The sequence below is a fragment of the Leiobunum rupestre genome, chromosome 8 (genome assembly GCF_980474605.1).
Source record: "Leiobunum rupestre chromosome 8, qqLeiRupe1.1.hap1, whole genome shotgun sequence".
NCBI lineage: Eukaryota > Metazoa > Arthropoda > Arachnida > Opiliones > Sclerosomatidae > Leiobunum > Leiobunum rupestre.
In genome coordinates this window covers 44303382-44325530 of record NC_143391.1, presented here as the reverse complement: position 1 = coordinate 44325530, position 22149 = coordinate 44303382, and the positions used below count along the sequence as shown (strand labels likewise).

General features: G+C 32.4%; 1 protein-coding gene across 1 annotated transcript; it reads left to right on the top strand.

Moving 5' to 3' along the window:
• Nucleotides 1–18828: 18828 nt before the first annotated feature.
• Nucleotides 18829–19896, top strand: LOC149933440 (uncharacterized). Its single transcript, XM_090157297.1, has 4 exons — nucleotides 18829–19048; nucleotides 19113–19284; nucleotides 19347–19700; nucleotides 19752–19896. The coding sequence occupies exons 1-4, from the start codon at nucleotides 18829–18831 to the stop codon at nucleotides 19894–19896; spliced, it is 891 nt and encodes a 296-aa protein (XP_090013423.1).
• Nucleotides 19897–22149: the final 2253 nt, after the last annotated feature.

The window sequence follows — 22149 nt, the reverse complement described above, 5'->3', positions numbered from 1 at the left end:
TACTTGGCTTTAAGGCCATCTAAATAAAAGTTAGAAGAAGCTAGACAAAGAGAAATTGTTCTGAAAAATAAAATTAAAGATATAAAAACTAACCAATAGTATTTCGAATACCAAATAATTCGACGTATTTGTTTTTGAAATAACTAAATAGTTGCATATTTGTCAAAAAAAAACTAAAAACGTAATTGAAATTACTATTAATTTTACTTGCAATAGTAAAATACTAAACCAAATGTATAATTTATATTTTATTTTATTTAATAAATTTAAACTATAATACTAAACTTTTTCAAAAAAACTTTTACAAACAAAATTTAAAATACACATTTTTAAAATTTAACTACACCAGCTCCAAGTCAGCTAGCGACTTTTTTTTTAAGTAACTACTAACTACAATTAAAATCAAAGGATCTGCTATATTTTTCATGCTTTGAAAACAATTCATTAAAATCTCGAGTTTTTAAATATATGTAAAACACAAAGGAGCAGATCTTTTATCACAAATTTTCAAAAATTATATTAAATTTAGTTTATAATAATATAGGGAATTAAAAAATTAAAAAAACCAAAAATCAAAAAAATTACTTACTTCAACCTTTCTCCCAGTTATAAGTTTCGTTTTAAACTTGGTTTACGTTTTAGTTTTACTTTGCTATTCTAGAAAATTCCAAAATTCCTTTAGAGTTTATCAGTAAAACCACTAACTTTAAGTATTTTTTTTAATTAGTTCGGTCTAATAGTAGATTACGCACCTATAATCCATGATGTTTTCATTTAAATTCAAATTATAACGAATTGAAAGTTTGAAGAAAATATTAATTTAGTTTGTAAATGAAATCCTTTTATAGTACTCTGAAAGGCTCTTAATACGCTTTGAACTTCCAAAATAAATTAATGTACTAAATTACGTTTAAAAGAACCTTTTGTAACAATTCCAATATATATATATATATATAAAACCGTGATAAATAGTAAAACCCACTTATTTTTCCATTAATACATTTCAGATACACAAATTAATTAAATAAAAGTATTTAAATAAGAATTGCTTCACTAAATTATGCATTTGTACTTTAAATAATACCTGATTTTGAAATTATATTAGAATAATTATATTGTTAAACTTCTTTCATTTTTAAAAATGTAATTGCTTGACTTAAATAAAGCGTGAAAATTATTAGTTTCAAATGATATTTACAAATCTTATCAACTCTAAAGTCCATTTTTCAGGTATTAGTAAGTATTTCATACAAACTAACTTCTAAAATATGGATTTAGTTCGTAAATAAAATTCTTTTAAATTACTTTGAAAGACTCTTTATACGTTTTGAACTTGAATAATATTAAAAACCATAATCTAAGATACCCTTTAAAGTTAAATTCCTTTAGTTTATCAGTAAAACCACTTACTTTAAGTATTTTTTAATCCGTTCGGTCTAATAGTAGATTACGCACCTATAATCCATGATGTTTTCATTTAAATTCAAATTATAACGAATTGAAAGTTTGAAGAAAATATTAATTTAGTTTGTAAATGAAATCCTTTTATAGTACTCTGAAGGGCTCTTAATACGTTTTGAACTTCCGAAATAAATTAATGTACTAAGTTACGTAATATATAAAACCGTGATAAATAGTAAAACCCACTTATTTTTCAATAAATACATTTCAGATACACAAATTAATTAAATAAAAGTATTTAAATAAGAATTGCTTCCCTAAATTATGCATTTGTACTTTAAATAATACCTGATTTTGAAATTATATTAGAATAATTATATTAATAAACTTCTTTCATTTTTAAAAATGTAGTAGAAAATGAAAGATATTTTAATTAAAACATTTCTTAATTTCTTTATTACCTAAAAATATTTACAATATTTACAAATTTTTATATTGTTTAACTTCTTTCATTTTTAAAAATGTAATTGCTTGACTTAAATAAAGCGTGAAAATTATTAGTTTCAAATTATATTTACAAATCTTATCAACTCTAAAGTCTGTTTGTTTTATTTAAAAAATAGGCTTGTTCACTTTCGATTATTTAAACATTTAACAATTTTTATTTAACTATTGGTTATTTAAATAAATACCACCTTTATTCAAATAAATGCTTGGTTGGGTAAAAAACACAATTAAATAAGTTAAAATGATATTCTTTTTACCAACGTTTTTTAAATAAATCGAAAAATTTGTGGATAAAAATTAATCGACTGCCGAACACTAGAAGCAATTCTAATTTAAATGCGTATATTTAAATAGGAAAAAATGAACGATTCGATCGGAGGCATATCATTAATTTAACGTATTGAACGTAGAGTAAGAGGCTTTTGTAGTAATTACTACCTATATTTGCATTTCAGAAATCTATTTTAACATATTGAACGCCAAGAAAAGAGGCTTTTGTAGTATTTACTACCTATATTTGCATTTCAGAAATCTATTTTAACATATTGAACGCCAAGAAAAGAGGCTTTTGTAGTATTTACTACCTATATTTACATATTGGAATGTAATTTAACGTATTGAAGGTAGAGTATAGAGATTTTGTAGTATTTACTACCTACATTTGCATTTCAGAAATCTATTTTAACATATTGAACGCCAAGAAAAGAGGCTTTTGTAGTATTTTTCCTACTATATTTACATATTGGAATGTAATTTAACGTATTGAAGGTAAAGTATAGAGATTTTGTAGTATTTTACTACCTATATTGGCATTTCGGAAGTATATTTTAACGTGTTGAATGTAGAGTATAGAGAGTGTTGTAGTATTTTTCTTCCTACGTGACTACACCGGAAACGTCTCTGTGTTATTCGCTTTAGTAATCAAGCCGACTCTGAACATATGTTTTACTCTTTATTCTACGAGGTTTAAACATACACCATTTCAGTACATTCTTAACTTATTCCATACGCTATTTAAAACACATGCGATAAAGATAACGAGGAAACAAGTTAACTCTGAACATATATGTTATGCTCTATACGTGAAGGATGTTGTAAGCTTAAATTCATAATGGTTAATGTGTAGTATTTTTCTACCTTTTTACATTTTATTGTATTTCTTTATCTATATTTGTGTATCGGAAATGTATTTTAACGTATCGAACGTAGAGTAATTTTTTTTTTATATTTTCTTTATTTTTATTGGCTTGACTTAAATAAAGCGTGAAAGTTATTAGTTTCAAAATGATATTTACAAAACTAATCCACACAAATTTAATTTAATTTTAATTTTAGTGTTTTATAGTATCTTTCTAACTATATTTGTGTATAAGAATTATATTTTACCGTATTTAAATAGTAATAAAAGCGAATTGAAAGTTTGAAGAAAATATGAATTAAGTTCGTAAATAAAATCCTTTTATAGTACTTTGAAGGACTCTTAATACGTTTTCAACTTGAATAAAATTAAAAACAATAATCTAAGATACCCTTTAAAGTTAAATTCCTTTAGAGTTTATCAGTAAAACCACTTTAAGTATTTTTTCAATCCTTATACCTATATTTACATATTGGAATTGTTAGGAAAGGTTCTTTTAAACGTAACTTAGTACACTAATTAAGTATTTTTAATTTACCGTAATTAAAATATAGGTAAGTGGTTTTTATCTTATTTTATACCTACGGAAGCGATAAATAAATTAAAGCAATAAATTTTTGGAGTTTGGATATGGGTGGAAAAAAAAATAAGGCTCTTCGTTTTTCCAACTGCTTTTCTGATGTACCCAAAAATGGACCAAAATAGACCAAAAGTACCCTTAAAACGACCAAAGTCACCATTTTCGGCCCTATGTACCCCATTTCGGACCAAAAGTACCCCAAACTGGACCTATTAGCTTTATTGTAATGTTAAACTCCCATAGAGCTTCCCCTAAAAAGAAAAAAACTTGCGGTCCAATTTTGGGTACATGAATTATTTCGGAGAGGGAATCCATGTTTTAAATTCAAATTAACCGCGCGCCCAGGCAATCCGCGCCTCCCAGGTAATCCACGCACGCGCGCGCTATCTTCCTGCCTAGGTTATCAAGTATCATACAACTTACATAATTTCCACTTATTTCGTACGATAAAACGCGATCGAGATATTCGTTTTAAGAAATACTCGTGAGATTGGTTCAAGTGTCAAGCGTACTACAATGATATTAAAATGAAGTTAAAAAATTTTTCCATTCTACTTTAACAACGAATATTCCATGACGTCAAAACACTCTTAAATTTAAATTAACCGCGTCCCCCGGGGTAATCTGCGCACGCGTCGCCTAGGTTATCAATTTTTACATCATTTCAACTTATTCCGTACGATAAAACGCGATAAGATATACGTTCAAGTATCTTTCGAGATAAGCGTAGATAAATGAACAAGTTGGTCTGGACACAATATGTTGATATACGGGAAAACAAATCGTCGCGAGAAATACCCTAAATACATTGACTTTTCGACGATTTTACCCCCATTTCACCCCTTAAATCCCGGATCTCGATCCCGAACCTAAACCTGAACCTGGGTTTGACGCCACACCCTCACTTTCCTTCTACTTTAATATATCACAGAAATATCTTTTATCGTGTGCTAGATCACCTTGTGTTGCCAATATTGAAGAGAATGTATTATCCGACAGTAAATTCCTCCGGATAATACGGGAAATACATTCTCGATAGGAATTCCTGTTCCAAGTCCCAAAAATTCTTCGTTCAGTAAATGAAAAACCAAATATAACATCAAATTACACTTTCTGCTGTTGTAGCCCTCGTCTTATTAGAAAATATGCTAAATTAACATTTATTTTCATTGATCTACTGCTAGTTAAATACGGGTCTACCCAGAACTATAAATTACGTGCAATTATTTATGCTGAACGTTAGGCTTCAGTAATACAAGATACCTATTTTCAAACTAGAGCACGACTGTCAAGGAAGCGTTAGTAAACTTTTTACTGCTGTATTTGCGTTTGGAAATATTTTCTGGTTTGATTTCAGGAATTCAAAAGCTATAGCAAAAACTTTAAAAACATCACGAAATTTGGAGATTATTAAAATACCGAGGTTTGCACCACGGGCAAATCGTAGGATTTACTAACTCGCGAGACTGAAATCATCTGGGGAAAACCAAAGTTAAAAGATTAATTTTTCGATAACGAAACCCAATTGTTATTCACCAAAGTTAATCTTTATAAACAGGAAAACGTCTTCTTAAAAAGAACTAAATTTATTAACTATGGTTTAAACTTATGATGAATAATAATTATTAAATCAACGGGTTTCACGTTTCATTATTATTTTAGACTATATAAATTCTAAAAATAATATTACTTGTGGCATTGTAAACGTTATTAACGCCATAGCCCGATTGCTTTACCGTTGTTGAGACAAACCAGAGTTCGTCGTTTCACTTATTAAACAGAATACAGCTCGAAAAATGCATTTTCTAGTTTCCATACGAAAAAGTATATATTTTCAGTAAGAAAATCGCACCTAACTTATAACATTGGTTTTCTAAGCCCCTCCTTTGTCTCGTTCTGACTTTCAGAAATGAATAATAAAATAAGAAATCTACACGTAGCAAGATAATATGAGCAGCTGCAACATGCCATTAATTATATCTTTTGATCCCTGGAACCACCATTAAAGAAAAACCCGGTTAGAAATAACGGTATAAATAGAAAGTGACCAAGGAGACTATCCGAGGTGGTGATCACCGATTTTGTTGACACTCGGGGGTTAGGTAGACCTTATGGTTTAATGAAAATTGCCAAAGGGAAAAGTTGCAATTGGCTTTAGTTTTCCCATGACAACCGAAAATGTTTTGGATAAAAAAACATGGGATTTTCTCGGTTTCACAGGGTACTTACTTACTTAAAATTGATCAATTTTGGTTAAAGGACCCCGCACGTTTTATATTGAAATGTGCTATCCGTGAACTTTTCTGAAAATCGGCATGTAGATAGATCTCGCTACGCTGAACAATGTTTCAATGGAACAAAATGTTCAAAAATCTAGCGTTCGTCCTCTAGCGGGTCCTAAAGTTGTAGTCACGAGTAGTATAGTCTAAATTAATTAACTTAAAAAACGGTTTGAGCAGTGAAATCGTAGTCATCGCTAGATTTTGGGAGAAAAATTAAGTCGCGAAACCTTATCGTTGTGTAGATTCAATTATTTCCATATTTATGTAAAATATAGTTTGCATTTTTTACGCACTATGACTCAATGGTTATAATCAAAAATCATCAGGAACTGATTCTGTTTTAATGAAACTATTCTTAATCGCAAATAAATGGTGAAATCACATGCAAGATTATTTTTTATTTTGAATTCCTAAAGAAGATGGTCTTATATCTCAGGGTAATATATTTTTAAGAATAATGTTTGCATTAAAACATTATTGTAACGTAGTTAGGTAAATAACGATAGAAAAAACCATCTCGTCGGAAATCGAACTTAAATCGCGCAGTAAAAAAACCATGTTAAAAAACATTTAATTAAAGATGGTATTAATTAATTTAGACTATACTATACTCGCGACTACAACTTTAGGACCCGCTAGAGGACGAACGCTAGATTTTTGAACATTTTGTTCCATTGAAACATTGTTCAGCGTAGCAAGATCTATCTACATGCCGATTTTCAAAAACATTCACGGAGAGCACATTTCCATATAAAACGTGCGGGGTCCTTTTAACAAAATTTGGGTAACCGAGAAAATCCCCTGCTTTTTTAAATGGAGAGGTCAAAACATTTTCGGTTGCCATGGGAAAACTAAAACCCATTGCAACTTTTCCCTTTGGAAATTTTCATAGTACCATAAGGTCTACTTAACCCCCGAGTTTCAACAAAATCGGTGATAACCACCTGTCAGATTTTAAAGTAATCGATGGTTTAAAATAACACGTTATTAAGATTTAAGTCCTTTAAAATTAAAAAACTGGTAACGGTCCACATTTGGCACTCTCAGTCATAAAACGGGGGTGACTAAACGTAGTTACAATTACTTAAAACATTTTAATAAAAGAAGAGACAGGAGCTTCGCTATCTCCTCGCAGTAACCACCGCACAAACTTCGACCTCGGGGGTCCAGGGAGAATCTTGTCCAAAGACTCGCCGCTGAACCAAAGCCCATAAGCTTCAACTCTTTGACCAGCTCCTTTGGACCGAACATCTGGAACCGATTACCCGAAGTATTATTAAGAATATAGGCCTACCAAAAATGTTTTTATATTTGGAAAAAACGAAAGCTCTCTTTGTACTTTAGGCCTATTTTTACAGGTCGCTCTGGCGACTCAGCTGGAGCCTTGGATTAATTAATGCACCCACTTGTATTAAAAATAATAGTTAAAAGTCTAAGAAAAAATAAGCGGTGGCTGCCATAACAGTTACTTAAAAATTTGAGGCGACTGAAAATTTCAAATTTGGAATATGGGGCGAGTATGTTGTTTAAACACTTGTCGTAGGAGTAGCAAAAGAGATTCTAGTCTTAGATTTTTCAATATTCCGAAGGTAATTACCCTTACCAAAATTATGTTTCAAAAATAAAACATTAAAAAAGACTTATTCAAAGCCCATAATAAATCCCGAATAAGTCTCCCACAGTCCAAAACTCAGACTAAAAATATTTAGTTTTATTTACGTTTCTTTAAGCTAGCCTTAAAGAAGACTTGTTTTTAGCTCTATTTAAGATCCCGCTATGAGACCTAATTTAGATTTGTTTTTTTGCGATTTGTTTGAGACTTGATTTAAACACTATTTCCGTGATTTCTAGGAGATTCGATTTAAACCCATATTTTCTAATTTTTAGGAAACCCAATTTAGACATGATTTTTGCGATTTGAAAGACACTGCATTAAAATTCGCTTTCTGTGATTTGTTGGAGATTCCTTTTATGTCCATGATTTTTTATTTGTAGGAGCCTCAATTAAGACATGTATTTTACTATTTGTAGGAGACTCTATTTATACCTGCGTTTTACTATTTGTAGGAGACTCTATTTATACCTGCGTTTTACTATTTGTAGGAGACTCTATTTATACCTGCGTTTTACTATTTGTAGGAGACTCTATTTATTCCTGAGTTTTACTATTTGTAGAAGACTCTACTAAGACTTTTTTAATACTTTTTTAGGAGACTCGATCTAAACATAGACGAAGAACGGGTAAACCCTGGACAAACGACGTACGCCTTCCACTGTATTAGGGCAGATATTTATATTGTTAGGCCGCTGGTGGTGCGTTACGGAGGCGCCTCTAGTGGCTTCCACGAGAGTAACAAAAACTGCGCATGCGCGGGAAATAAATTCCCACCCCCCAACCCCGCATCTCTCAGATTCTCTCTTATTTCCGGTAGTCCGTCTTTCCGAATCCCGCCATTTGTTAGCGTTTAAATAAGTATAAAATTTTAGGCCTTTGTCGTCAGTAGTTGAATTTGTTGAAAAATATTGTTTAATATGCCAAAAAATAAGTCCTGTGCTTATCAGCACTGTAGGAGTGATAGTCGCTATGCGAATAGAGAGCATATGAAAAATGTGTTCTTTGTGCCATTCCCCAAGCCAAAAACAAATTATCGTAAGTGTGTTCGGTGGCTTCAATTGCTAGATCGCTCAGTTTTTACCATTGAACGTGTTAATTCAAGTACATTTGTTTGCTCAAAGCATTTTGAAGGAGGTAATGGGCCTACTGAAATGTTTCCAGACCCTATTTTTGGAGCTACAGAAGAATTTAAATTAAAAAAAAGAGGAACATCAATTCAACTGAACAAATGCACAATCAAACCACCGATTTCGGAATTAGACATTGGTTTATCTGTAGAAATTGGTACTGCTACCAAAATTGAAGAATACGATGATGCCAGTGATACACCAATATTACCATCATACCAATTAGACCACAAGTACAGCATTAGTTGCCCAAATATTGACAAATTAAAATTACTTCTGAACTTCAAACTACCACAGAACTGGTGTTTAAGTTTTACGCTCAATGAAATGTTACTTTTTAAAGTAAATTCACAAACAAACAAGACTATCCTAAAATTGACCATAGATGACACGCTTGCCTTGAAGTTGGAAGTACTAAACAAAATATGTACGGTTGCGAATGATCTCCCATCTCACGTATCAACAAAAAATGGACTTTTTGAATGTTTAGATTATTTGGACACATTTGATGTTTGTCAAGGTAACGAAAATGAAAAGTATATTGAACATTTTGAAAGAATGAATTCTACAGTCAAAATTTTGTGTCCATTTACATCATCTTTGCGGCATGTTCAATGTGAGCTTTTGTCTAGAAAACAAGTTTGCGCAAAATGTGTAACTTTAAAACATGAATTTGATATGCTCTTGACCCGAAAGCGCATAAATGAAGCTAAACCAAATAATGCCACAAAGAAACCTAGATTGATGAATATGAATAAAAATGAACTTTTACTTAGCCTAAAAGAATCTAATTTGTTAAAAGAAAAACTGTTGAAAGAAAATGAAGATCTGAAACAGAAATTGAAATTAATTGAATCGAAAATTGAAAACAAGGGGAAAGTAATCGATGAGGGAGACCATGATACTTTCATAAAGATTCTTCAAAACCATGTGGACCAACTACCCGAAAAAAAAAGATTTGCAGATTTATTTTTAGAAACTCAGTTGAAAATGCTGAAAGAAAAACATCCGACACAGCGCCGCTGGCATCCATTAGTAGTACAATGGTGTCTATTTATGTACAGAAAATCACCTTCGCTGTATAAAGTGCTACGAGAAACAGAAACTTTGCAGCTCCCAAGTACTAATACATTATTTCGACACAATGTAGAATTCCAAAGTAAACCTGGTTTTCAAGATAAAGTGTTGAATCGAATAGTGGAAGAAATACGCCCAAGCTCTCTGCCCCTGTTTCAGCAGTATTTTTGTATTTTGATGGACGAAATCAAGATAAAAGAAGATATGGTATACAAAAAAAAATATGGGGATCTAATAGGATTCACGAAGTTAAATGACACGTACGAACAGATTGATGCAATGGAGAACAAAAGCACTCAAGAAAAACCACTAGCAACACATTCCCTAATGCTTATGCTTCGAGGAGCAACCTCCAATGTGAAATACCCCATAGCGTACTTTGCAACAAATTCTCTAACAGCTGAGAAACTTTCTAATATTGTTTGGGAGGCTGTGAAAAAGCTTGAAATGTGTGGTATCAAAATTTTGTGTATCGTAGGAGATGGAGCTTCTACGAACCGAAAATTTTTTTCAACTCACACTACATCTGAAGTGAATTACAAATGTGGAAACCCATATGCTCTGGAAGAAAGAGCCATTTATTTTATATTTGATGTTCCTCATTTGTTGAAAACTGTAAGGAATTGTGTACACAGCAGTACAGATAGTTGCGGGGTTCGAAAATTATTTATAAATGGACAATATATACTTTGGTCAACCTTTGAGAAAATATTTGATTTAGAACAAGAAACTAGGGGAAATTTAAAACAACTACATAAAATTATGATTGAACATGTCAAGTTAACGCCATTTAGCAAAATGCGCGTTAAGTATGCTGCACAAATTCTGTCCCAATCAATGGCAAATTATATGAAAAATCACAAGGACTTTGGAGATAAGTTTTCAGAAACCATAAAATTTGTGGAAATGTTCAATAAATGGTTTGACGTGATGAATACCAGTAACTGCACAGAAGGATTTTACACTCGAAACCCAAATCTTAATCCATTCAAGTCTTCAAATGATAAGCGTCTTAAATGGCTGGAAAATGATTTCTTGCCGTATTTACAAAATTGGGAAAAACAAATTAAAACTCTACCTGGAAATTTCTCCGCAACTGAACGTAACCGTATGTTTATAAGTCGTGAAACATATACTGGATTAATTCAAACAAGTAATAAATTTATTGACAGTATTATTTCATATAACAGGGTTGCCACAGTTTTCCAGTTTCTAATTCCGCGACTTTTCTAACTTTTCGTTGACCCTATAATACCCATTTCCCTGACCAATTTACCAACTTACTTCAGCAAAAAATATCAAAATTTCATAGTTAAAAAGCTATTTATTTAATGAAGAAACTGTCTTTAATTTACATGTGGTGTAAATTGACCTGAAATGTTTTAGAAATTTAAAAATCACATTTCACCCAGAAAGATCCCATAAAAATATAAATATTTTTAATTTTTAAAATCTAAATTCCGTGACTTTTTTAATAATTTCCAAATTCCCTGACTTTTTGATCCATTTTAAAATTCCCTGCCTTTTCCAGGTACTGTGGCAACCCTGTTTAATCACATAGATTATAACCATAATTTTATCTTTGCAGCCAAGGCAATGCTCGAGATAATACCATTTTTGATAAACAAGGGTGCGAATTTCGTTTTCACACGCCATTTTAACCAAGACCCTTTGGAACATGAATTTAGCCGCCACCGTCAAGCTTGCGGTAGTGCGACAAACCCTACGCTTGATCAGTTAACTACCTGCATCGGTAATTTAAATCAGCTAAGAAGCGCAAACCTTAAAATATCTGTAACGGGTGGAAACACTGAACAAATCAACTAAATTACATTACTCTAGAAACTTGATTTTAGGAACTTAGTTTATTGCATTTTAAATCAAATGAGTATATTTTGTACCCAAATTACAAATTGTAAACAGCATTTTAGTTTATATTGCAATTTAAATAAAAAAAAAATTGTACTTCAATCACAGATTTCAATTACTCTCCAATAAAACAGCAAATTATTAAAAGTTATAACAATCTGCTAGGGCTTTCCTTAATCGGTCTTTAGAATTTGACGCTGCTTTGGCTTTGACCTTGTTTGCTTTGCTTCTCGCTTCAGCTTTAAAGCTATTGTGGAGTTTTTTCCTTTCACCGTTGCCCATGGTATTGCAGACAGTAAATACAACTAATTTCAGTAGTTTACTTTCCGTTTGAGGTGACAATCCACATGGTGCGCAAAAGGAGTTCCATTTCTTCAAAACGTATGAACTTTTAAAAACATTTTCAACAGCATTAATTTTTTTGTTTTCAATACATTTGCCATCATAAAAGCGCGCAATTTCGTTGAGTAGAAAATTGAAAAAGTAGAACGCTTCGTGGGAGCAGTAAATCAGCCCTCCACGATCTTGTATCGAGGTCCAGCCATCTGGCAGTTTGCAAATTGTACCACCATTGAACTTCAAAACTGTTTCAAGGGATTGACCCTCTGGATGTTTTAGAAGTTTCCTTATAACGGTTCCAATTACATAATGCCAAGTCTCAGGGTTTTCATTATGATAATACTGTTCTGGCTCTCCATTAGTAGAACTCCTTAGTGGCTGGTACGATATAAACGAGTTGAAAATTTCATCCATCAAAAGTCTTACAGCCACTTCCTTGCTTTTCATCGTCAAACTTTCATTTACCTGCATATTAATTTTAACAAAATATTATTTATTTTACACCAATTAATAATTTTATATAAAAAAAACTCACATCAAGAGTTGAAATAAAATCTTTTATTTCATTTGTGGTTCGATTTAAAGTAAAAACTTTGGCCCAATATCGATCATGAGATATTTCAGTGAAGTTTTCTGTAATTAACTTTTCCCAGTAAGAAATGTTTGATAATGAAAGTGTTTTGAGCCAGGCTAGTATGTTTTTGTACTCCACTGAATGAAAGGGCTTCTCTAAAGTTTCCAATTTTTTTTTGCATTCAGTAAAAAATTCTTCTGAACATTCCAGAAATTCACTTCCTAAATTTTATTAAAATAATGACTAAATCAAAAAAGAAGTCCCTAATCATACTTGGCTAAACAGTAATGCTTACGAGTCATCGTTATATTTTCCAACTTCTTCTGTCTGGGTTTTCTATTCCTTATTTAAAATATTAAAAAAAAAATAAATTCATAACTAATCATTAAAAACTTTAAATCCAAGGTTTACGTTTGATTTTCCTTTTCCATGTACTCCCTTAGCTGACATTTTTTACAAACAGTGGAATTTGCAGTTTGCCCAGAGTCTCCTTTAATTTCACCAAAAAGTTCATCTTCTATAATAAAATTTATTCTTTATTTTTCAAAGTACATTATAAAAAAAGCATGATACGTACCAGAAAGCATTTCATATAATTTATCTTCAGGTATATTTTCAGATGTTTTTGATTTACTATCACAGTCTAAAATCAACATACTTTAATATTTGGTTTGAAACGTAAAACACATTGACCATAATGCAACTTACCATTAATTGTCTCACTCAAAATTTCACCAAAAAGTTCATCTTCTATAATAAAATTTATTCTTTATTTTTCAAAGTACATTATAGAAAAAAGCATGATACGTACCAGAAAGCATTTCATATAATTTATCTTCAGGTATATTTTCAGATGTTTTTGATTTACTATCACAGTCTAAAATCAACATACTTTAATATTTGGTTTGAAACGTAAAACACATTGACCATAACGCAACTTACCATTAATTGTCTCACTCAAAATTTCACCAAAAAGTTCATCTTCTATAATAAAATTTATTCTTTATTTTTCAAAGTACATTATAGAAAAAAGCATGATACGTACCAGAAAGCATTTCATATAATTTATCTTCAGGTATATTTTCAGATGTTTTTGATTTACTATCACAGTCTAAAATCAACATACTTTAATATTTGGTTTGAAACGTAAAACACATTGACCATAACGCAACTTACCATTAATTGTCTCACTCAAAATTTCACCAAAAAGTTCATCTTCTATAATAAAATTTATTCTTTATTTTTCAAAGTACATTATAGAAAAAAGCATGATACGTACCAGAAAGCATTTCATATAATTTATCTTCAGGTATATTTTCAGATGTTTTTGATTTACTATCACAGTCTAAAATCAACATACTTTAATATTTGGTTTGAAACGTAAAACACATTGGCCATAACGCAACTTACCATTAATCGTGTCATTCAAATTACGTCCATTTTTGGCAATATCAAGTTGCTAAAATTTAAAATTCGTTCCTGTTTGTGTTAAGCCTAACGCACGTTTTGGATCCGCGACTCACGCGTACAGGAAACGGAAGTTTCAGAGATAAACATCCGGGTGGGGGGCACGAAAGTGCACCACCAATACGAGCGAGTAGCGCCTCTACCGGAGATAACATTTTTTTCGGAAATACGCGTACGTCGTTTGTCCAGGGTTTACCCGTTCTTCGTCTATGATCTAAACTAGGCTTTTGAGGTTTGAAGCAGCTACATACGAATTTTGGGAATTTGTCAGACATAATAGAAGTAAAAACCGTTGAAGCTAAATCAATAAACATAATTCCAGCCATAGATTCCTCTTAGGGTTCATCAGAACTGTGTAGGAACTCTGGATATACTGGTAAATCTGCCGATATGAGTAAAACTAATATACAACCAGGGTGCCCTATATGTGAGCAGTCCACTGTGATTTATAGTTAAATTCTTCACCAGTTATTGCCGAGGGGTAAGACAGTCTCAGATAATCTGTACACCGAGTTCGTGCATTTAGCACTGTTAAAGCTACATATTTTCAAGAGTTCGCGAGTTCCATTTAGCACTGTCACCGAGTTCGCAGAGTGTCTTACCCCTCGGTTATTGCATGGCGGTCGCTATACAGCAGACCACTTTCACGGTCGGGCGTCCGTTCAAATCCAACGTTAAGATAATTATTAAACACTGAATCAAAAATGACTACTATGTTCAGCTGCCATGCTGGATTGCAAGTTCTAAAATCTCCAGACTTCATGGCTGGCTCTAGATGCTAGGCTACTTTTAACTCAGCTCAGTTTATTACGGAATTAATTTTACTTGAAAGGAAATATCCTAGTTTAAAATTTTATATATATTTATATTACTTAGTATCAGTGTTCCGGGGTGGTAAATACCACCTGACATTTATTGTGGCAAATTGTGGCAAAAAGTGTCATAGCAAATAATGATTTTTAGTGACAAATTGACATATACTGGCAAATAATAGAAAAAGTAAAAATACTAATAAATTTTTCATATGAAATACCATAAAAACATTTTAAGGCTATTTTTGTAATTATAGTATGCGGGGTAGCCAATAATGGGGCTATTTTGTATATTTTTCGCATAAATATATAAAATGTTTGGCAGATGATTAATGAGATGATTGAAACATTTAAAAAAAATTAAACCTTTTATTTTGTTCATTGCTAAAAGTTCTAGCAAATAAAGTGTTCTAAGAGTAAAAAAAATAAATTTCCCTATTTGTCATTAAATGCCATTATTTGTCACTATATGCCATTATTTGTCAAATTTGCCATTATTTGTCACTATTTACCAGTGACATGGCCTATATTCGAAAAAAGTGACATTTTAGGAACACTGCTTAGTATACTTAAAATTTTTAAATGGTTATTTTATTACAAAAATTTTAATTCTAAGTATGAGAGGGTTTCAAGTGAGTTGAGCTTAACCAAAATTAGCCAGCCCATCCCTTATGACCATTTTGTAACCAAGATTCAAGTTGCAATCCATCATGGCAGTGGAACAATAAGCTTTTAATAACCTGTTTAATATCAAACTTAAGCGGTCATTATACTTTTATTTTAACTTCAAATTGTAACCTCTAAGCCAGCGGTTCCCAATTTTATTTTGCTATGGAACCCTAAATTATCCACCTAATTCTGGCGGAACCCAAACTCATTTTTTTTTACTCATCTTAAACTCTTGACACAAACAAAGATGGCCACGCAGCGAATTCTCGGAACCCCTCTGACCCTTTTACGGAACCCCAGGGTTCCGCGGAACACCTTTTGGGAACCGCTGCTCTAAGCAACTCTCAATTAGGTCTCTTTCAAGTCCCCAGAAATGATCTCCCCATATGAGACTAAAGTGAAATCTTAAATGACTCTTATTTTAATCTAAAATTGTAACCCATAATCAACTCTCATTTAAGCCTTTTTCAAGTCCTCAAAATTGAGTCTCTCAATATGAGACTAAAGTGAAGTCTTAAATAACCCTTATTCTAATCTAAAATTATAACTCATAAACAACTTTCAATTCAGCCTCTTTCAAGTCCCAAAAAAATGGGTCTCCCAATATTGGACTAAAGTGAAGTCTTAAATAACTCTTATTCTAATCTAATATTGTAACCCACAATCAACTCTCAATTAAGCTTCTCTCAAGTCTCCAGAATTGGGTCTTCCCAAATGAGACTATAATGAGTTTCATTGAAATATATATTAATAAAACTCTTTTAGTGAGACTAAAATAGATTTTATTTAGGACCCAAAATTTGGGTCCCAGTTTTTTATGCTTACATAATACTTAAAAATTCTTGATCCTTCATTGAGACTAATTAGTGACTAAAGTAAGACTCACATTTTGGTAAGGGTAGCTTTCAATGTGATAAAACTAATTTATTGTCGGTGAAAATGCATAAAACGTGGCTTAATACAATAAGCCTTAGTCCAGACTTGATGCACTACCAAATACTCTTTTTCGTTTATTTTTTTTACGGGTCCCGATTGTCGGCAGACTTTTTAATCTTATCTAAATATGGTTTTTAACTTGTAGTTTTAAACTTTCAAAATATTCTGCCCCCGACCAAACCTTTCTCGTTCTTTTTACATTTTGGGTAACGCTTTTAGGGGATGCATTTCAAAGCCGAGAACTAAGATGGCGCCAAAAATTGTTTCTTTTCTGAAAGTGAGATGGCGCTGTGAACGGTGCAAGAGCATTAAAAAAGTTATTACGTCGCATAAATTCAAAAAATAATTTAGTGAAAGAGCTCTATAAAAATGCGTAGGGCGTTTTGTTAGGACATCTTAAAAAACCAACTAAAAGATTAGTATTATTAAATAATTGACATTGTAAATAGTTAATTTTAGAAAAAGTAAGATATGATAAAACATTAAATTGACTCATTTATTGTTGTGATATCCGACAAAGAATTTCGCGCTTGTAAAATGTTAGTTATAAAAAAATTAAAAGGGTGGGTTACAAATAATGTTTTGAAGGAAAAACAATGAAACTTTGTTGAGAGAACTAACAGTGGCGTTGCGAATTGACGTGGGGCCCAGGTTTTAACTCGAAATAGAGGCCCCCACCCTACGTGTTTTTAAAACGCACCCATAAAGGTCAACTTGAACAAGTTTAGACTGTTACAAAATTCTAAACGGTTCAGATTTTAGGTAATTTGGTTAAAATTATGACTACAAATTTACCAAATCATAAAATTATGACGCAAAGCCCATGCAACATCACTTGCATATCCCTTTAATTATTATAAGCGTTGCCGCACGAAAGATACAAAATGTAGTTTTCAAAAATCAATTCTTACCCTCTACTTCACGTGACAAAGTGAGTTTAGTTCAGACACATTCTACATTTTCATGTACCCTGCTTTACCTAAAGCTTTAGTATTTTTTTCAAGGTCAAACCTTTGAGATTAAGGTAGGCCTAGAAACCTAAACACAATAACACATATACCTATTCTCGAGTCAGAATGAAGCCGATTATACACCCCCGTATCTCAAAAACTATAGGTCGTATCAAAACAAGTTATGTATCGTTTGAAAGGTTACAGGCAAGCGACAAACCTATACGAATTCCATTGAACAGGGTTGACGCGACGTTTCGTAGTAATGGGGCAAATTTAGGCTTAATTTTTCTTCTTCTTCCATCTTCTCCTCGCAGACCACTCTACAACAAAAACAACTGAACCGATTTAAATGCAATTTGGTATACAGTTTCAATTTAAGCTCACATAGTTTCCTTCGAAAGGAGAAGTTTCTATCTGGTATAGTTCTTGAGTTACGGCGACAAATGTACAGTTCAGCGAGTCGGTAACGAAACCATGGAGTAATAAACACAAAAGAAGTACTAAACCGGTGCGACCAGCGATTTAAAAAAATTAATGCAAAAGGTTTGAGGGTTGATTCTTGGTGAAAACGTGGCGTTGTGTTCGAAAAAATAGTCTTGCAAGTCGCAGATTGGACAGTTAGCTGCCAGAGGGCGTTAAAGGTCAAAATGCCGGCTATGACGGATATTCTTTGAAACTATGTATGCAACATATTTATAGGTGGATGGTAGGTAAAAAGGGGCGCTGCGTTCGATCAGGGTGGGGTTGTCCGCCATAGGGCGGACAATCTCTTTGAAATGTTTTATGGTTGTACAAAGGATTTTAACTCAGTAAAACACTTAGGACGCGCAAGGTCTAGCATGTTACTTCAGAGCACATCACTTGTCGACAAATAAGTCCAGTTTATGACGTTATTTGATTTCACGACTTTTATCGCCTAGAGTAATATAGGACGTAACGTTTTTGTTTAAAGGACCTTGCCATTTTTAACCGAATGGTTTTTTGCGTGGATTTAATTAAGGCAGCTGTTCTAGCTACGAACTATAATTTGTACACTTATCAAATTCGTGTATCCCACTTTACTTTAAGTTTGAAAATATCTTATAAAACAATGACTTAAGTCTGAAGTGCAATAAGAAACAATTTTTGAAAACTACTTGTGCAGGAAAAGCAGAATATCGCATTGTTTGTTATAGCTTTCTACTGTTAAGCCCCGTTTTCGAATAAGATTGTAACGGTCAAAGATTAAGACTTTCAATACAAAATATCTAAATCTTTAGCAACGACATTTTCGAACGCGATTGAGATTACGATTTTCAATTCGAAATTTAAGATATTGCGATAAATTTTAGAAAATCTCTCTCCTAACTCAAACAGATATTTCACTCTTAATCCATTGAACGAGTGACGTCACATATATTTTACAACCAATCGGATATTGTGTAGAAAAGCGTCTGTTCTTTTACCGCGAAATTCTTTCAAGTTCTTGTGTTAGGTAGCAAAATGCCCCCTAAAAGTAATAAAACGTCGACGAAAGAGTTAAAAGCTTTATTAAAACTACAGGCGAAAGAAAAGAAAGACATTATAAACAACAAGAAAGATAAGTTAATACAAGTTATACAACCCAAAGAAGCTTTATGGAATAGGTCACTACAGGAATACAGAGATGTAAATTTAAAGGCTGTCATGTGGAAACAAATTTCTAAAGAAATGGGAATCTCAGGTAAATTTTAGGAGAATAATTTAGTTTAAAAGAATGAAAGAGTACAGTTCTAAATTTATTAAAGTGGAAGATTGCAAAAGACTATGGAAAACACTATATGATCAATTCCGAGGCTATTATAAGTCCATTACTATTTCCAAAAGTGGTGATGGGCTAGATGATGATATATTTGACGACGTTCAATGGCCTTTCTTTAAATCACTTCTTTTCTTGAAAGACGTTGTTGGAAGTAGAGAGTAACTAAGAAGTTTTAATAGTTTGAATTCATAATGTAATGTTTATTTCTTACATTTTTTAGGACATCATCAAATTTTGAAAGTTTTTCCTTTGACACTTCCAAAAATTGCGATGTTACTTATGAAATTGGTGGAAAAGAGTTTAATATTGTTGATGAAAATTATGATATCTATAATGAGGACTTCATGAAAGGCGATGCACTTCAAAATGAGGATATTATTACCACTACTGCAAGCACTATGGCTAAAACTACTGCGCAAGACAAGGAAAAAGGAATCAAGCCACTTAGCAGTACCAGTTCTAATGCACCCAAGGGAATAAGTGGTATAACGAAGAAAAGAAAGTTTAAAACTGATGACGAGCCAGTTAATTTTTGCCCACCAGAGATTTTAGAAGCTCTCAAAGTGACCACGAAGTAAGAAAAACTTGTAAAATTATAAAAACAAATTAACCAATTAATATTTAGGGAATTAAGCCAAGTGGATGTGGAAAACTCAGAATTTGGAACATATGCAACAAGGCTGTTGAAGAAAATACCAGCAGAGAAGAGACAAGAGTGCGAATTTGAAGTAATTGGTATTATGATGGCCTATGCTAATGGTCAAAAATAAGAACTTTGCACCTAGAGGTTATCATTTTAAAATGTATTTAGTAGTTAAAGGTCAGTTCCTAGTTTAAAATGTATTACGAGTATTTATTGTAAAAAGTTCAGTTTCTAGTTTAAAATGTATTCAAAACTTTGAGTATTCATTGTAAAAGTTCAGTTCTTAAATAAAAATGCCTTTTTTATTTTAAAAATAAATAAGTTATAATTTTCATATCTTAACAACACTTTTAAGGCTACATTTCAAGAGTCTCAACACGTGATAGGCTCCATTGCCATTCTACTTCACCGGCTTTACTAACAAAATAACGAGTAAACGCTTGTCTTACATCGAAAGCCTCGACAGTGTAGTTTCTTGCAGCTGTCGCCCTGTGTGAAATAAAAGCCTCAGCTGGTTCGTTCCTTAATTCTTGATGCCAACTTCCCGGAATTATATTTCCCAATGAATCTGTCGTGTCAGCATACCCACTCGGACAGTAAAATTTATTTTTCCTGCCTTCTTCCTCTTTCAAAAGATAATTGTGTAAAATAACACAAGCCTTTACAACATTGTCTACAGAAGAAGTGGCCGACGAAATACTCTCCAGCGAGCTGCCAAAATTCCAAAGGCATTTTCAGCACATCGCCTATTGAAATAAGTATAAGTTAGGCTGTTTCTATTCTACCCAAATTTGGAGTTTTGGAATTACAATACATAATGCCACGTCCAAAAATATTCCAGGGCTATAAATGAAAAATTGAACACCTTGCACGGCTTAGCCTGTAGTTGAAATTTCTACGACTAGTGTCCAGCTCTCTGCCTGGATATGGACGCATAAATTGGGGAAGTAATTGGAACGCCTCGTCTCCGACTAGTACATGAGGAACGTATATATCGCTGTTTGGCAAATATGATTGTTTTGGCAAATTAGCTTTGTTGTTTTGAAGAGCCTGCCCAAACTTCGAAGCCTTGAAAATGCCACCATCAGAATGAGAGCCATACGCTCCAACATCTACTACTAAAAACTTGTAGTTTGCATCGACTACAGCCATTAACACAATTGAATTAAAACCCTAAAATGAAATTTAAAATATAAAAAAAAATTGATTTAAGTAAAAATTCAAATTATACTTTGTAATTGTGGTACAGTGTTCCTGATTTTGCGGGCTGTTGTATCATCACATGTTTACGATCAACCGAACCAGAGCACAAAGGATAGTTCCATCGTTTCTCATAATTTTGGGCCACTTTTTCCCATGTACGTTCATCAGGTACCTAAATTTTTTTTTAATATTGTCAAATTTTCGATTAAAATTAAAAAATAAATACATTACGGGTAAATAAATTGTCTGAAGGCACTTCCAAATAGCCATACATGTTTCCTTAACTATGTTATGAACTGTTGGTACCGCTACTCGAAAGGCAAATGCCATGGAATGATAACTATCACCTGTTGCCAGATACCTTTTTCATATAATATAGAAATTAATGAAACAGCAAGCACACACTAGCTTCACTAATGTAAATGTATTATTAATAAAAGTATTTAATATTTGTCTCAAGATCAAATCACACACCGACTAACTTAAGAAAAATAAAAGGCTTAAAAGCGTGTGCCAAAGATATTGAAACTGCCCGTAAATGTGAGATTTTAAAATACCTTTATATTATGGAAACTGGCACATTAAAACTTACCGCAGAGTTAGAGCTAGCCTTTCTCCTGGTTCAATTGAATTTCCTCCTGGTGGATACTTTTTGATTTCAAAATAGATAAGTCCAAGCAATTTATCAAACAGCTGTGGGGACATTCTTGTGTAGTTAGCAAATTTAGAATGGTCGTGTTTTCTCATTGCTGGTAACTAAAACCAGAAAACAAAGTGCCCACTTGGATTAAACAAGTGCCAAGTTACTAATACACATTGGTTTACTTAAGCCTTGTCTACTTACCAGAGTCTTGAAGTGACCTTCTGTCTCTCTATTTTTCCATATAGGATGTACTGGCCAACGTTTTTTCGAATAAGTTCGCTTTTAGGAACATTTTTAGTATTTAAATATAGTAGTTGAATTAAAATTATAATAATCAATAATACACGACGTCGTCTTTTAAAGGGGCTGGAAAGTGGGGTTTTGAAATCGTCTAGTGACGTGGTATCTCCAAAAAATCCGGACCCTGCTTTATTTTCATTTTTCCCCGCTTGAGGAATTTGGCTCTGACGGAGATGTTTTGAAAATAGTGAGGAGCGACCCGAGAGAGACTAGTGACAGGTATTCATACGCGAA

What these genes read in the sequence shown, in the direction of transcription:
- LOC149933440 (XM_090157297.1), top strand. Translation starts at nt 18,829, where the DNA reads ATGCCCCCTAAAAGTAATAAAACGTCGACGAAAGAGTTAAAAGCTTTA. An exon ending in TAAAGAAATGGGAATCTCAG is followed by an intron (nt 19,049 to 19,112) that starts GTAAATTTTAGG and finishes AATTTATTAAAG; the next exon opens with TGGAAGATTGCAAAAGACTA. An exon ending in GACGTTGTTGGAAGTAGAGA is followed by an intron (nt 19,285 to 19,346) that starts GTAACTAAGAAG and finishes TACATTTTTTAG; the next exon opens with GACATCATCAAATTTTGAAA.